Below are 14,740 nucleotides of genomic sequence, written 5' to 3'. Positions count from 1 at the left end.
CTAACTATCAATGTTAGCGAGCCTAGAATGGAATGACTCGTCAGCACAGTCAAACACATAAACAACACTAACCATAGTGTTTGCTTGTAAGTTAAATATGCTCATGTCATTCCGAAGAAAAAACAGGAATCATTAAATGAGAGCTGATACTCTATCTCTAAAGTATTCGCTCACTACTCAACTCACTAACTCACTCACTTGGTCCATATCCGAGTCAAATACATCTGGATCGATTGTGGGCCACCCCTTTGAGATCTTCACCTTTAACTGGGCTATTCACGGTATCCGTACTGCAATAATGAGTAATGAAGAGCTAACAATCCGCGTTCACGTTTTCAAAATTTAGATTCACGTTTCTCAATTTAGTTACGGTTCTGCGTTGCTAAATTTCACGTGCTTAGCTTCGCGTTGTCGAGTTTCACGTTACGCAATTCAGTTAAGGTGAGTTCTAGAACAAATTTTTTTTTTTTTTTTTTTTTTGGTAAAGGGTTAAACAAACTTCACTAATGAATATCTACGGTGAAAAGAAGCTGTTATATTCTTTGATTTTATTTCAAACCACTTGCATGTTTAAAATGATGATGGTGACATAATTAAAGTGAATGTGTGATTGCAAATAATCAAAATTATATAACCAAAAAAATACATATCTTATCCGTTCTTTATAATTTACAGTAATATTTCATATACACAAATATCTTTCCAAATTTAGATATAAGCTCATTTTACCATAACATTTTCTTTCCATCCTCAAATTCCTGCAACCATTTTATACAAATCTCGTGTCAAACTGTCAATCAATAATAATGCGTCTCATATCCATTTGAATTTGTCTCATCATCTTCAATTAATTCGAATTTCTATTGAATCGATCATAATTTTAGGGTTTGGTGGTTAATTTTTGTAAGAAAGTTAGGATTTGAAGAGCATCGAACAATGTATTCGGTGCCTTCAATTATCGAATCACTAACCCGACCCGATAATGATAATAATAATGTTTGTTTTGGTTATAATCGTATGAAAAAACATTATAGTGTTTATAAAAGTGATCGTCGTGGTAATCTTAGTTAACGATCAATCCCTCATCATTAGCGTATTTTAATTTAATCTTTATTATCCAATCCTTCTTTATTCAGTTTCCCGGATTTTTTGATTGGTCGTCATCATAATTCTGTTGGACTGGAATCTCTGATTTTAGCGGCAAAATAAGGTAACATCTTTTTTATAGCAATTGTTATACTTTGTGTTTTATTAATATTAATATTAATATTGATTAATATTGATATTACTATTAATTAATATTAATAATAATATTAAATTGAACTGAATTTGGAAGGTATGAGGCTTAATGCTCAATGATTAATGCGTAATGCCAAATGTTAAGGGTAGATTAGTCGTTATTTTGCTTAACCTAGAAACTTAGAAAATTTGTGATTGCAATTTTGACTTTGTAGTACCTAAGATAGGTAAAAAAAATTATATGTGCAGTGTTAATGGTGACATAATTCAATTATTATCCTAACCACAAAGGTTAGCTTGATGGTTGGATGTTTCGAAATCTTTTGAAAAGATCCTAAGTTCAATCTCCCTATATATTATGACCCTATAACTTTGGGCCCTGCCTAAAAAAGTTCTATCATTTTATACTGTGGGGAACATTTAGCACATTTGCATATCTGTTGTTAAAGATGGCAAAGAGACTCATATCCGATGGGAAAACTCTAATACCGACACTTTTGGGCCGGGTTCGGGTTCGGATATGCAGGTCTAGGGCCGGGTATGGGTATAGTTTTAAGTTTCTTTGCGGGTTCGGGTCCGGGGAAGGGTTTAGATACAAACCCGTATACCCGCCTCATATACCTGACTCGATGGAGATTACAATTTCAATAGAAATAATAATAAATTTTAATATCAATGATGTTATATAATTTTCTAAGTTTTGCATATGTTTTTTTATCATTATCTTTTTGTTTGGATGTGGTTTTTTGTTATACATTAAACACGAAAATCAAATCAATGTGGTATTGTACTAATGTTCAATATGTAGATTTATTCATTTAACGGGAGCTCAAATGGTAAGCATTGAGAATGCAATACCCTTTTCAAAAGAGATTTTGTTCCACAGTTTCAGTGACTAAGTACTTTTTTAAAGATCAAAAACTAGTAATTTGTTTGACATTTATACATAATTCGTCCACTGATTCTATAACGTGTAGTAGTACCAATGTAGCAATAGCTCAGTGGTACCCGGTACCTTAGAAGCTGGGACCCGCCATTTGGAAGCTTGATCCTGAAAATGGCGCAGGTTCGATCCCCACTTGCGGCAAGAATTTACAACTCTTGTGGCAGTGGGATGATGGTTACTCCTGTCATATGTGTGGGGACCCGGTGGAGGTAATTTTCCGGCATCCGACTCTTTCGGGGGTGGGTCTAGTGGGTTTTCAAAGGAAACGCAGGGTTAGGGTGTCCCTACCAAAGATACACCTTATAATCCTAATGTGTAATAGTGAGTGAAGTTATATCATACATGTTTTTATTAAAAAAAAAAAAAAAAAAAAAAAATTGATTCTGTAAAACATAATAAAAAAAATTGCACTTGTGAGTTCCCATATAGACCATATATTTCACTATTTTTGTATCTATCACTACATTGTAAATTTGGAGTCTTGCAAAAGACTGTGGACACTTATGTTAGAATACTTGACTTTATAATCTCTTAAGGGTAGTTTGGTAATTACTAATTAGGTGAATTAGATAGCAATTAGAGTTCTGTTTTGTATTTGAGCTGGTTTTTGGATTAGTATTAGTACTACTGTCCTCTATAAATTGAGATTAATACTGTAGAAACTTTGTTCCTTCGATATTTGTTTTGAAAGTAGTAGAAAATCTTTCGGGTCTGTTATCATCTATGTATTCGCTCGATTTCTAAAATAATAAAAATTATTATATTACATCTGCAGCTTGTTTTTAATATGCAAATGGACATTTGCTCTCGCATTGGTTATCATGGGTTCTGTATGGATGTTACCACGCTTGAATCCAGTTACGAACTTGCGGGTGAATTATCTGTCGATGGACTTGCGTATGTAGCGAGCAAGTTTCTAAATATCAAAGATGATGCAGAATGCGTTTCAGAGAAATGTGTGTTTCAAATGAAAGATGAACGTCAAGAAGATCATCAGAGTCGAATAAATACCTCTCGTACAAGTTTTGTAGGAGGCAAACTCAAGGAGAAAATAAACGATGATTCTAATGTTGTAACCGGTGAAGTTTTAACAATTGATGATAATAATAATGATAATATATCTGTTGTTCCTTATTGCTCGAGTACTCCATCTCTACCTGTGAGTATTAACTTTTTTTCTTGGATTTTTGGTAATTTGTGCATATATTATATGCTGTAAATTGGGCGGGTTGGGTAACTGTTCTTAAATATAAATCGATTATCTATATATTGAGTATATATGTTCCTTGTGCACGGATTTTTGGTAAATTGTGCATAGATATATATTGATTATTACCCATTTGACACATTGAATTTTTAAACATAAATGAATTTGACTACTCAATTGCCAACGGACAAGGTTTTGCATGTTCAGGCTACCGAGGGATATTTTTACTCTGATGTACCCGGTCTAACCGGGTTATCCCCGACCATTTTCGACCCTTTTTCCCTGACCATCCAAGATATGTTGCTAGTGAGGTTTAATACTGTACTTTGTCCGCTAAATGTTCAATACTGACTATCGATCCCTTAAAAAATTATTTCAGAACCCTTCGAAGCCTGTATCTGCCATGAAAGGTAGTCGTGAGAAACGTGGAGTGATTCCACCTAAGCAGCTGACCGTGAAGTGGGCCCCAGATGTCTACGACCCAATTCCCGCTCCGTCATTAAACATGGCATTCAACAAGCCTCGTAAACATGGTAGTAATAAGAAGTACAAGAGTAAGCAAAAAACCGGGAGTAAATCATCAAGAGGAAGTAAAGGTAAAGATAAAAAGCAAGTTCGTAAAACCGCAGGTTTTAAACTCTGCGAACACAAACAAGAAGTAATCCATGTTTCAAAGATGCAGCTAAGTTCGATCGACTTCCATCTCGCAGTTCCAGAATTATACTGCAGAAGTAGTTTTATCAATCGATATGGCTCAAGCTTTAATCGCTCGTCCGTTGCATAGGCCACCTAGCTTTGCGCAATGAACGGGCATTCGTTTCGTACAATCGTAAATATAAAATACATCTTTTGACATTTATACTTCTTTGTACTTGTAGATACTGCTTTTTGGAAGTTTTATTGGTTATATTCTATGAAACAAAATGTCAAATTTGACAATAATCTTAAACTAATGCTAAGCATTTATTTTCATAAACTAACCTAATTCTAACTACCCAATTCTTACTATTGCAAGCTGTTTGTGAACCATAAGGCGAAAGATTGTAGCGATGGGATGTTTATAGTTGAAGCTTCCGTTATTCTTCGTTAAACTAGCAATGAGTTTCCAGCACAGGACCAAACATTTAGAGAACTTTAATAAAAGAACATTAGTCTACTTGTCAAGTGAGCTAAAAATATGGTTTTGATACTACAACAAAGGGTAAACGGATAGATATTTTCCAGTTCAGACTACCTACGGAAGAAGAGTATTTTTTTACTCAGATGTACGCGGCCTATATGAGTATTCATGACCGTTTCTGACCCTTTTCTCTAATACTCACAACAGATTGTAAGTCAAATACAGACGTTTAAGCAAAAGATTTCTTCAAACGACATACAAGTAACGTTAAAATCATGCATCTCATGAGCACCACATCTGCATTATTCAAAAATCGGTTAAAAAAGGCCAACCTTATATCAATGCAACGTGCATTTGAACACATGTTTTTTCGACAAATAAGCAAAATTACAGAAAGACAACACATAAAGCTTCGATACAAATCAACAGTGATAGGGACACTCTTTTAAGCATTTTGAGTACTACAAATGAGTTTATGGACATAACAACACAATATAGTCCTGCTGCTCATGAAGTATCAAAATCTTAATCTTGCATTAGAAGCCTACTTAGAAGGTGTGTTATTCAAACCCCAAAATCTGTGATGAAAGATGGCCCACAATTGTCTGATACAAGCTGTCTGTCTACACCCTGCAAATTATATCAGATGTTAGGATGCAGATTATACTTGTGTTGCTAAGTGCAGCTAAATATTACTCTTTTTATCCCATTTACTTTCTACCAACAAAATATTTTTTTTACCACAACAACAGCAATATCATTTTTACCCTTTACCTTCAATACAAAATATGGAAGTGCAGAAGTTACAACAGATATATTTCAGGAAAATGTATCATAATTACTAAAAAGAGCAATAGAAAACCTAAATTAATAGTGTAGATTACCTAAGTATACTTTACTTACAATTTTATATTACCTCATGTCCTTATTTGTTGATAAAATCCAACTCCCAATCCTATTCCTTGCTAATTTTGAATTTCTATTAATTTTGATTATTGAATTAGTGTCGATTAGTGATTAGCGATACAATGTTGGTCACCTACATTAAACTAGTAACTAATCTTATCTTTATTTTAAATCTTCCCTATTTATCATGGCAATAACTAATTAAGGACAAAATAAGAAAACTCATCACCGCTCTTTAAATTACACGTTGACGATATTTTTGTACAAACGACAACAGTAATGTGGAGAATAAAAATAAAGCAATCGTAGAGGTGGCAAAATGGTTAGATTAGGTAACAGGTTGAAATTGGTAACTTTTGATATGGCTCAAATGAGCGAGGTTGGATTGGGTTGATTTGGGTTGAGTTAACCTGCAATTCTACTAACATCTTTTGTCACCCTTACCAATATATGATTCAAAAAATATACTTTATTATTAAAAAAACCATCAATGTTTACCTAATCTATTATTTTCTAATAAGCATTTTAAGAGTCTCTGTACATGTACAGTTTGAGTCGCTTTCAAACCCATTCGATCCATTTGACTCATTCCGTTACAATCAAGACTTAAAATTTTTACCTGCAACAGGTAAATAAACCCTTATTATGTATACGGATTAATATAGCCAGCTCTACTAAATCTTCAACACCATGTTATTTTCTTATTCTGTTAGTATATGCTTACAACAAATTTGTAGGCATAAAAGGTCTAACAATTAGATACATATGTACATCCTTAGATAGACCATTAAGTATATACTACCCTAGTTACCATCCAAGCTAATGAATATATCAATCGCAAAAGACATGATTAATAGTCGATGATTTCGATGAAATTTTAAAGAGTAAATGATCCTGCAAACCATATAAAACCTAGATTTGTTATGTTCGTCAAACTATAAGCTGTACTACTTGTTTCTATCATATTCTTTTGCAATTTTCATATGCTTCATTTGCAACAATATATTAATGAATATACTTGAACAAAAGTAGTGGGATCAAGAGATTGATAAATCATGATGACCTGGCATTCATATTGCGATGAAGTATCCGACCCGACCCAGAATCATCACTCGACCCGATCAAATCCTTCAAACCAAAATTCACATTTTTATCTTCCTTATTATCACCATCATTTTCAGCACCTTTAACCACCTTTTCACTCTCCTTAACATTCCCATTCACAACTCTCAATCGCTCAAAATAATTCCCATAAATATACTCAGGATTATACCCATTCTCCTCATCAAACAACATAATATGCCCATGCCATTCCCAAACCCGATACTCCGACCCGGAATCAACATGATACCCAACACAAATATGGTGTTCCGAAATCGAAACAGCTTGACCCGAATTAGGTTTTAAGGTTTCCTCACTTTTTCCACTGAGAATTATTTTAATTATTTCCTTTTCAAGCTTTGATTCTTCTTTTGCCAGCTGGGTTTTGTTGCTAATACTGCTTTCATCGTTATCATCATGATCAGTATCAGTATCTGAGATGTTGTTGATTGTATCCAGTAAAAGGTCTTCTAGGGTTTGGTTAAATAGGGGCGAAATTTGGGGTTGTAAGGGATTTTGGGGGCGAATTTGAAGTCTTCCCATAAGGGTTTGAAGAAATAGGTTATCGATATTTGATGTATTTGTGAAAGAACTCATCTTTTTGAAACGCTAAAATTAGGGTTTTAATTGTTGTATTTGCGTTAAATATTTTAGGGTTTTTGAGGAGATGATGGCCTGATGGAAGGTAAAGGGTTTATCAGGTCTATGTAAACTGATACATCCTGAAAAATTCTTGAGCGCAATTTGTAAAATTTCAAAGTGGTCCTTAGATTATTCTATTATGTGCGGTTTTGGTTATTGAGAAATTTTATTTATGATTTTTAATTAATTTGAAATTTCATTTCATTTGGCTGGCTTTTCATATGTTAATTTCTCTGTACACACTTCTTTGATAGATCGTTATTCAACGTGAATCAACTACACATAAGAGATTCATGTAAAAGTCTTAAGAAAACTTGCGTGACCCCTAAAGATCAACACGTTAAAATTACATTTTATCTCAAAATCAAATGAAAATTAGTGTGTTACATTAAACCACGGATAATGTGATTGTGAGGTGGAGTGGATATGGTGTACTTTTTGGGGCAAGCCGCTGACATGGTCATGACAGGGGGAATGAGGGAGTTGTAATGGGGGGCTTTTGTAAGGGTGTTTGTGAGTGATGTGATAAAATTTGATTGGTATTTGAGGTGTAAATAAATTAAAGTTGGAGAGATAAAATATTCAGAACCAATCATGGACTGTCACCTCATTGTCATGCCCTCTCCCTTCTCCCTGATCTGCCGACAAACGCCACACCACAAACGCCCACAAACGCTCCATTCCGGGCGTTTGTGGGGTGTTTCTCACGCCATGTAGGCGGTATAGGGGCAACAAATGCTCTGTTATCCATGGTCTTATGAAGTAATAGTAGATAGTAGTTAGTAGCTTTAGAGGTAAGGATAAATATTTGTTGTTATTTGCTTGTTTAATTGTGGGTCGTATTCATATAGTATGAGAAAGTAAATATGGTATCCCTATTTTGAAAACGATGAAATATATATACAATGGACATACTGCATTGGCCGACAACCTGTTGCCATTGATGGTTTCTCAAGCTGTATTTTTTGATGGAATGCAAACAAACAAACAAACAAACTCATTCATGAAGTGTTGGGTAGTTATCCCACATCGGAAGTGGACTAAAAATTAACTAGTTTGTAATAGCTTGGGTACCTCATCCCCTTTAGTTAACTTTTGGGGTTGAATTTGGCTCATTAAACTCTTTATGGTATCGGAGTCAGACCCAAATATTGATGTTGGAAGCCCATCTGCACAAGGCGAATAATGATTCTCTTTTAATTTACGCAACCAAGAACACTAGAAAAATGTAATTGTACATGTCATGTCTTCATTGATTCCATTTTATTGATAAACATATCTTGTATAACCATGAGTTATATGTGATTTCACCATAATTATTTAGCTATTTTATTCTTAATCTTAAAAGTGGCATTTACATACAGACAAAGCAAGAAGCGGTTTTGGTACACGACTTTGGCACATTTAGTCTATGGCCAGCGGTCCAGCTACATGTTTTGCACTTCTGTTGTTTATCTGATATTTGCAAGCCTCTTCAGACCCATATGGTAATCTTATAGAGGAAAGGGTCGCAATTAATAAATTTACACAGGGATTGTTATGGTCAGCACAACATTGGTTTCGACTAAAATAATAGTCATAGTCAATATATCAAAAGTTCAATTCAACCAAAAACAGTTTAATCAAATTTCAAAAAACTTCTTCCCTTACACCTGGTCAATAGTCAATACATCAAATCAAATGCAAAATAATAGAAAAAATAGAATATATGTAACAATAGCTTGTGTTCTTGAGCTTTCATTGTTGTCGTCATCATCATCATCTTATAACGATGAGCGATTACACCCTATCATATTAAAGGCAGTGTGAAGGTTTGACCAAAATATAGAATTTGCAAAAGTTTATATCAGCATTTTCTGATATATATGAAGCAAACATATCTTTTATCTCCTCAAGCTCTCCACAATGTAGTCCGCATACAGATCCCTTCAAGTTACAAAAACAGGGTCAAGGTTACATTTAGTTTGTGTTTGACTCATATTTCGTTTACATAGTAAGTCATTATATGATCAGCAGAATGTTTTTTAGATACTAATTAAACTGACAAAATTGAAATACAAAGATTATAGGAGACTACTTACATAGAATGTTTGACCACCTCAATAGCCTCAGCAGCTGGTAAGAAATCATTGACGGCAACCTCCTTGTTCTCATTCTTCTTATCTAATTTGTTGTCAAGATAAACAAGATTATTTACAGTTTCATAAATCCAAAGTAAATACAAATTCACAATACTTGTGACATGGCAAGATGTGTGGGTTCGGTTCACTCACAAACACTTTTGGTCCATTTACCTATGAATACTAATGTGTTAGTTATGATCACAACGATAATAAGCAAAGATTTAATAGGTATGCATTTTGGGACAAACTTTCAACCAGTTTGAACAAGTTGAGATAAAACACAACCCAACTCAGACCAATTCAATAAGATATATGGATCAAAAGTGTCACCTCCAAAGATAGTTACGCGAGAATTAGATAATTAGATAAGTAGATAATTGAGTTTTTGAAACATTACAGTCTTCAAAGAAGCGACGGATCTCAGCCATTCGATGTGGTGGGAGCTCCTTAATATCATTGTAGTGTCTGTACTCGGGATCATCAGCACAGACTGCAATTATCTTATCATCCTTCTCTCCCTGATTATGTCAAGAAATTTTTTTGCCCAAAAAACGAGAAATTAAATAACTAAAAGTTGATCAAATCATCAAAACAAGAGTTTTTGCTTTTGTGATTCTTACACAATAATATAATACCTGATCGATCATGGGCATGACACCAATTGCTTTGGCACGAAGAAAACAACCAGGCAGGATTGGTTCCTGCCAGTGTTTTCAAATCACCACTTATAAGTTTATCATATTTACATTTTGATATGAAAAGTTAACAACTTTTAAAAGAACTTCAGAACACACGTGATTATATTGAATCAGAAAGTATAATTACTAGCAGATGAAATCAAAGCATTTGATTGTGTGACATACCTGCATGATAACCAAGACATCAAGCGGGTCATTGTCTTCACAGAGAGTACGAGGGACGAATCCATAGTTGTGAGGATACACGACTGATGAATATAGGACACGATCAACCTGATAAAAGTGCACGTTGAATATTACACGGACTTAGAGAATGTAACTAAGATGACTTTGGCCCATTTAATTATGAATGGGTCAAATTCGTGTTGTTTTTATCTGTAACATGTAAATAGCAGCTAAAATAGATCGGGTAAAACAGGTTGACAATTGACCATCATGTATATTAAATGCATAAAACCTTCTAAATCAATTTATTTAAAAGATCAGATTAGTACTAAAATAATATAACTTTTGTCAGTGTATTGACAAACCAAATTGTGTATGAATTGTGCATGTTTCGGATCAGCCCTACCAGTCTTGACCCACTTTGACCTATACTATACCATCTCTACATGACTACATCTAGCTCATTGTAGCAGTTATTGTCTTCATTTACCTTGATAAGTCCTGTTTTTTTGTCAAGCTCGTACTTCACTTTGCTCCCCTTGCTAATTTCAATCACCTGCAAAAAATAGACATGTATTATTACTATAAATTTTTTGCATCAGCATGAGCATATAGATGGTTCTCATGACTTTTATGTGAGATTATATTTGATTTCAGTATAGTAGACTTGGATCTATATTATTTGACATTCTTACACAATTGAATATCGTTGGTGCTCCTGGTCCTGCATTACATAATTACCCAAGTCAGACGATTATATGTATATCACTGCATCATTAACAAATTTTACTTATATAATGAAAGAATGATTTAGATAAAATACCTATCTCAAGATCATGCCAAGGATGGGAAGCAGCGGACCTTCTCTTCATGGATGAAAGTATTCTTTCATTAAGAGGAGCATGTGAATAATGATGATGATGATTATGTGAGTCAACCGGTTTGTTTGGAGTCTCAATCACTGGAGTCTCATTCGTTGGAGTCTCAATCAGTGGAGCCATTGCTGCAATCTGTACATTTAGCCGTTAAAATAAATGAAAAAGTTTACACAGGAACAAAAGGATTACTACAAATAGTGATTTAAGAGATTCACAAACTCAGAAAACTATAGTCAAGCCAAAAATACTACAGGGACCACAGTTTGGTGTAAGAAATTGATCGTATGGATCAAGTTGTGCAGGCATCAAATGTTACAGATATACAAATTACAAAATTAGCATTTCAACAAACGATTTCAACTAAACATTCGCAATATCAGCAATCAGATAGTTCCAGAACGATTCACATATCTATGAAGTTCCACAGAAATGTAATTAAGATATTCACGAGTCAAACGAACAGAATCATAGGTCTCCATATGAAAAATATAGACTGTGAAGGCACCTTAAAACAGACAATCCAGATCTCGCGGAACTAAAAGCGAAAACCGAAAAGCAGAACTAATTAAACATACGATGTTCATAAGTATATCGATTATCGCCCCAAAAACCACATAATAACAACTAATTGTGAATATCATCCTACATTTTAGAATCAAATTCAGAGCTCATTTTTTAAATGAGAAATATATAAATATATAATTCACATTACTCGTGAAAATTACAAAGACTGGCAGGATTTAATGACATAAAATCACGCACACACAAACGCGAGCAATTTCACATATTCACAATATCACAAATAGGGCAAATTTCATCATAAACCTTAAAAGTATAAAATTCAAAACATGTTATACAAATTAACGTGTATGAATAAGCTAAATAACAGCATCGAAACTACTAAAATCAAACTTCAAGTATAAGTAGATGAATTACGAACCTGAAATGGTTAGTGATCTATGAACCTGATGCAGAGAAAAATGAACTGCAGATCTAGGTATTTAAACACAACAGCAAAATCAAACAGCGTAAGAATAAAGCTAAACATATAGATACAGATACATGTAAGTATAGTTGGAGTAAGAAAGCGTACCTTCTAGAGAGAGAAAGTAAAGCGGAAGGTTCACGCTGTTGTTATTGTTGTGGTTTCCCGCTTTCTGCTTCATCTTTCGCCATTTAAAGCAAACATAGTTTCTGTGTTACGCGTTTCAAGAGTATGACTTCTTCACGAAGGAAAATGTTGAGTTACCAGATTGATGTACAAATTTTGATACGTAATGTATATAAAGTGGTGCGATAAGTGGTGTGGAAATAATTGTTTGTGAACTGGAAAGAGTAAAAAGAAAAGGGATTTATATGCTGTATGGAGGAATGGAATAATGGAATCGAAAGGAGATACTTGTTTTAGGTGATGAGAATGAGATACGTGTATGTGACACGGTGGATTTCGGTGGTGGGTCCCAGCTGTGGATCACCTATACAACTGGATAAAAAAAAAAAAAAATCATCTCCGTAACAACGTTTTGTATGAACTAATTAAAAATTAATTTAATTTTTTATTTGAAAAATATTGTTCCTCTTCGATCATAATTTACTTTTACCTTAATTAAACAAGTCAGTAATTTTAGTGTCATGATCATGTTGGTGATTTTTTATTTAAAAAGCTTATTACTCCCTTCATTTCATATCTATTGTTTTCGAACAAAAAATATATATATTTTTTTTGAAAATCAAATTATCTATATATTTATATGTAAAAAATGTACAATTGGTGAGGTAGCCGAACTAGCTACTAGCACCGGACACGAGAATTACAAATACATGAAACACGAGAAAACAAAAGTACACGATACGATTTCATTACAATCTATCCAAATCTACTCAACCCGGATCATGGTTGATGCCCAACACATTTGTCGGACACACAAGCCATTGGAGCCAAGATGAGAAGGTTTTCCGCGAACGATTTTTAATCCATTCGAAAGATTTCACTTGTATTTCACTAATGATCTTCGGAGTAGCCCAAACGTCATTTTTGAAAACTTTGAGATTCCTATTCTTCCATATCAAATAGCATGTGACCCACACGACCGCTTGCCAATTTTCTTCATGCTCGAATGTATTATTAGCGAACCCGAACCTTTAATCAAATCTTCAATTGTGAGACCCGATGAGAGGGAAAGATTCCACCATTTAAATATACCAATCCATATTTCTTTAGCGGATTTGCATGAATAGATGGCGTGATCTACCGACTCAACCACATCATTACACATAGGGCATAATAATGTGTCCAAGTCGATTCCCCTCTTATCAAGTTCGTCTTTTGTCGCGATTCTTTTCCTTAGTACCCTCCATATGAAGATTCCAATCTTTAACGGAATGAGATTATTCTTGATGGTTGTCGTTGGATTGGCCTCTCTTGGAATAAGTTTGTCGTCTATTAGTTTGCTCATTGATTTTGTAGTAAACGACTCGCTTTTGTCACCCACGAATTTCCATTTACTTGGGCCACTTCCAGATAACGAAACTGTTTTGATGAGATCGATCATGCTATTTATTTCCCCATGTAATCTGCCTGTAAGTGCTCGTGTCCATTCCCAATTGAAAGCCCATGTATTGTCGTCGTACGTCACCCTGCTGCTGATGCAAATCGAAGGTTGTTTCTCTAGTCTAAACAGTCGCTGGTATGTGTCTTTTAAAGGTAAAGAACCTGCCCACTGGTCGAACCAAAAACTGACCCCATTGCCGTCGCCAATCTCTCTTTTTAGTAAAGTTTTCATGTTGATGCCGATCTTGCTCAATTCATCACCCACTTTGATTATATTTCGCCACACTGTATTCTGCTTAACATTGCCACAAACACGATTAGAACCCAACCCCCCGTCCCGCCCATAGATGCTTTTGATCGTTTTGTGTAACGACCCGGATTTTTTCGATCGTTTTATACTTATGAGATTAATATTTACATAAAATAAACCTTACCAACATGATAAGCAATTCAAACTGTTGAGACTTATGTTTTTGAAAAGAGTTTCACACAACGATTGACCGTCCAATTTGACCGATGATATCACGAACTATATAACACACGATAATTATACGATTATGTATATGTACATATCTATACATATTTAACATGATTTAAGGATGGTTTAACATTTCATTATGAACTAACAACAATGAGTTATAAGTATACTTTGAGACCACTAACTTAAGTTATCAAAACGATAACTATATGTAACATTCTTTGACATATATACTTACAATATATAATGTGTTGGTGATCTATGTCACCAATATGATTTAAGTGTAATGGGATTAATTTGTAACCAAAATAATCTTGATAAATATCGAACAAGTTTGGAGAAGTGTGGAGTGCACACTTGTTTGAACTTATCTTGATTATGACGGGGGTTCGGGGGCAGCGCCCCCGATAAGCGGGGTCCAAGGGGTGGCAACCCCTGGCGGGGTCCAAGGGGCAGAGCCCCTGGCTGGGGTCGAGCTGCCAGGTCAGCTTGGAAATTTTTTTTGGGCTAACATTGCTTTATTAAAAATGTCTTATAATTTTATTTTGGCCCGGTTTGACCCAAAAATAAAAGCCCAGTTTTGAGCCTCTTTTACAGTTATAAACCCGTCCATATTTGAATTCTCGTTCCGATTCCTCAAAATTTCTACAAGTATATCTAGGGTATATGTAACTGTATCATACCCA

General features: G+C 34.5%; 3 protein-coding genes across 6 annotated transcripts; 1 reads left to right on the top strand and 2 right to left on the bottom strand.

Moving 5' to 3' along the window:
* Nucleotides 1-722: 722 nt before the first annotated feature.
* On the top strand, nucleotides 723-4,343 carry LOC139865894 (uncharacterized). Of its 2 annotated transcripts, none has more exons than XM_071854003.1 (3): nucleotides 723-1,210; nucleotides 2,961-3,344; nucleotides 3,772-4,342. In XM_071854003.1, exons 2-3 carry the CDS (start codon nucleotides 2,973-2,975, stop codon nucleotides 4,174-4,176), a joined length of 777 nt encoding a protein of 258 aa, XP_071710104.1. In that variant the 5' UTR covers nucleotides 723-1,210; nucleotides 2,961-2,972; the 3' UTR covers nucleotides 4,177-4,342. The 2 variants fall into 2 exon arrangements, with proteins under 2 accessions (XP_071710104.1, XP_071710096.1); XM_071853995.1 differs by lacking the exon at nucleotides 723-1,210 and adding an exon at nucleotides 2,093-2,394 and having other exon boundaries at nucleotides 3,772-4,343.
* Nucleotides 4,344-4,832: 489 nt separating this feature from the next.
* LOC139865889 (uncharacterized) lies at nucleotides 4,833-7,209 on the bottom strand. Its single transcript, XM_071853993.1, has 2 exons — nucleotides 6,482-7,209; nucleotides 4,833-5,142 (listed from the first exon to the last, which is right to left on the bottom strand). The coding sequence occupies exons 1-2, from the start codon at nucleotides 7,114-7,116 to the stop codon at nucleotides 5,136-5,138; spliced, it is 642 nt and encodes a 213-aa protein (XP_071710094.1). The 5' UTR covers nucleotides 7,117-7,209; the 3' UTR covers nucleotides 4,833-5,135.
* A 1,538-nt stretch (nucleotides 7,210-8,747) lies between these two features.
* Nucleotides 8,748-12,252, bottom strand: LOC139865869 (soluble inorganic pyrophosphatase 1-like). 3 transcript variants are annotated; one of them, XM_071853974.1, is made up of 10 exons: nucleotides 12,119-12,252; nucleotides 11,966-12,018; nucleotides 10,971-11,157; nucleotides 10,843-10,871; nucleotides 10,638-10,703; nucleotides 10,148-10,255; nucleotides 9,920-9,985; nucleotides 9,682-9,802; nucleotides 9,243-9,324; nucleotides 8,748-9,087 (listed from the first exon to the last, which is right to left on the bottom strand). In XM_071853974.1, exons 3-10 carry the CDS (start codon nucleotides 11,146-11,148, stop codon nucleotides 9,045-9,047), a joined length of 693 nt encoding a protein of 230 aa, XP_071710075.1. In that variant the 5' UTR covers nucleotides 11,149-11,157; nucleotides 11,966-12,018; nucleotides 12,119-12,252; the 3' UTR covers nucleotides 8,748-9,044. The 3 variants fall into 3 exon arrangements, with proteins under 3 accessions (XP_071710075.1, XP_071710081.1, XP_071710086.1); XM_071853980.1 differs by having other exon boundaries at nucleotides 11,966-12,010; nucleotides 12,119-12,226; XM_071853985.1 differs by lacking the exon at nucleotides 11,966-12,018 and having other exon boundaries at nucleotides 12,119-12,229.
* Between the last annotated feature and the right edge of the window lie 2,488 nt (nucleotides 12,253-14,740).

This window comes from Rutidosis leptorrhynchoides, chromosome 1 (assembly GCF_046630445.1).
Source record: "Rutidosis leptorrhynchoides isolate AG116_Rl617_1_P2 chromosome 1, CSIRO_AGI_Rlap_v1, whole genome shotgun sequence".
Lineage (NCBI taxonomy): Eukaryota > Viridiplantae > Streptophyta > Magnoliopsida > Asterales > Asteraceae > Rutidosis > Rutidosis leptorrhynchoides.
Note: the sequence above shows the minus strand (reverse complement) of the source record. Positions and strands in the feature narration are given on the sequence as shown.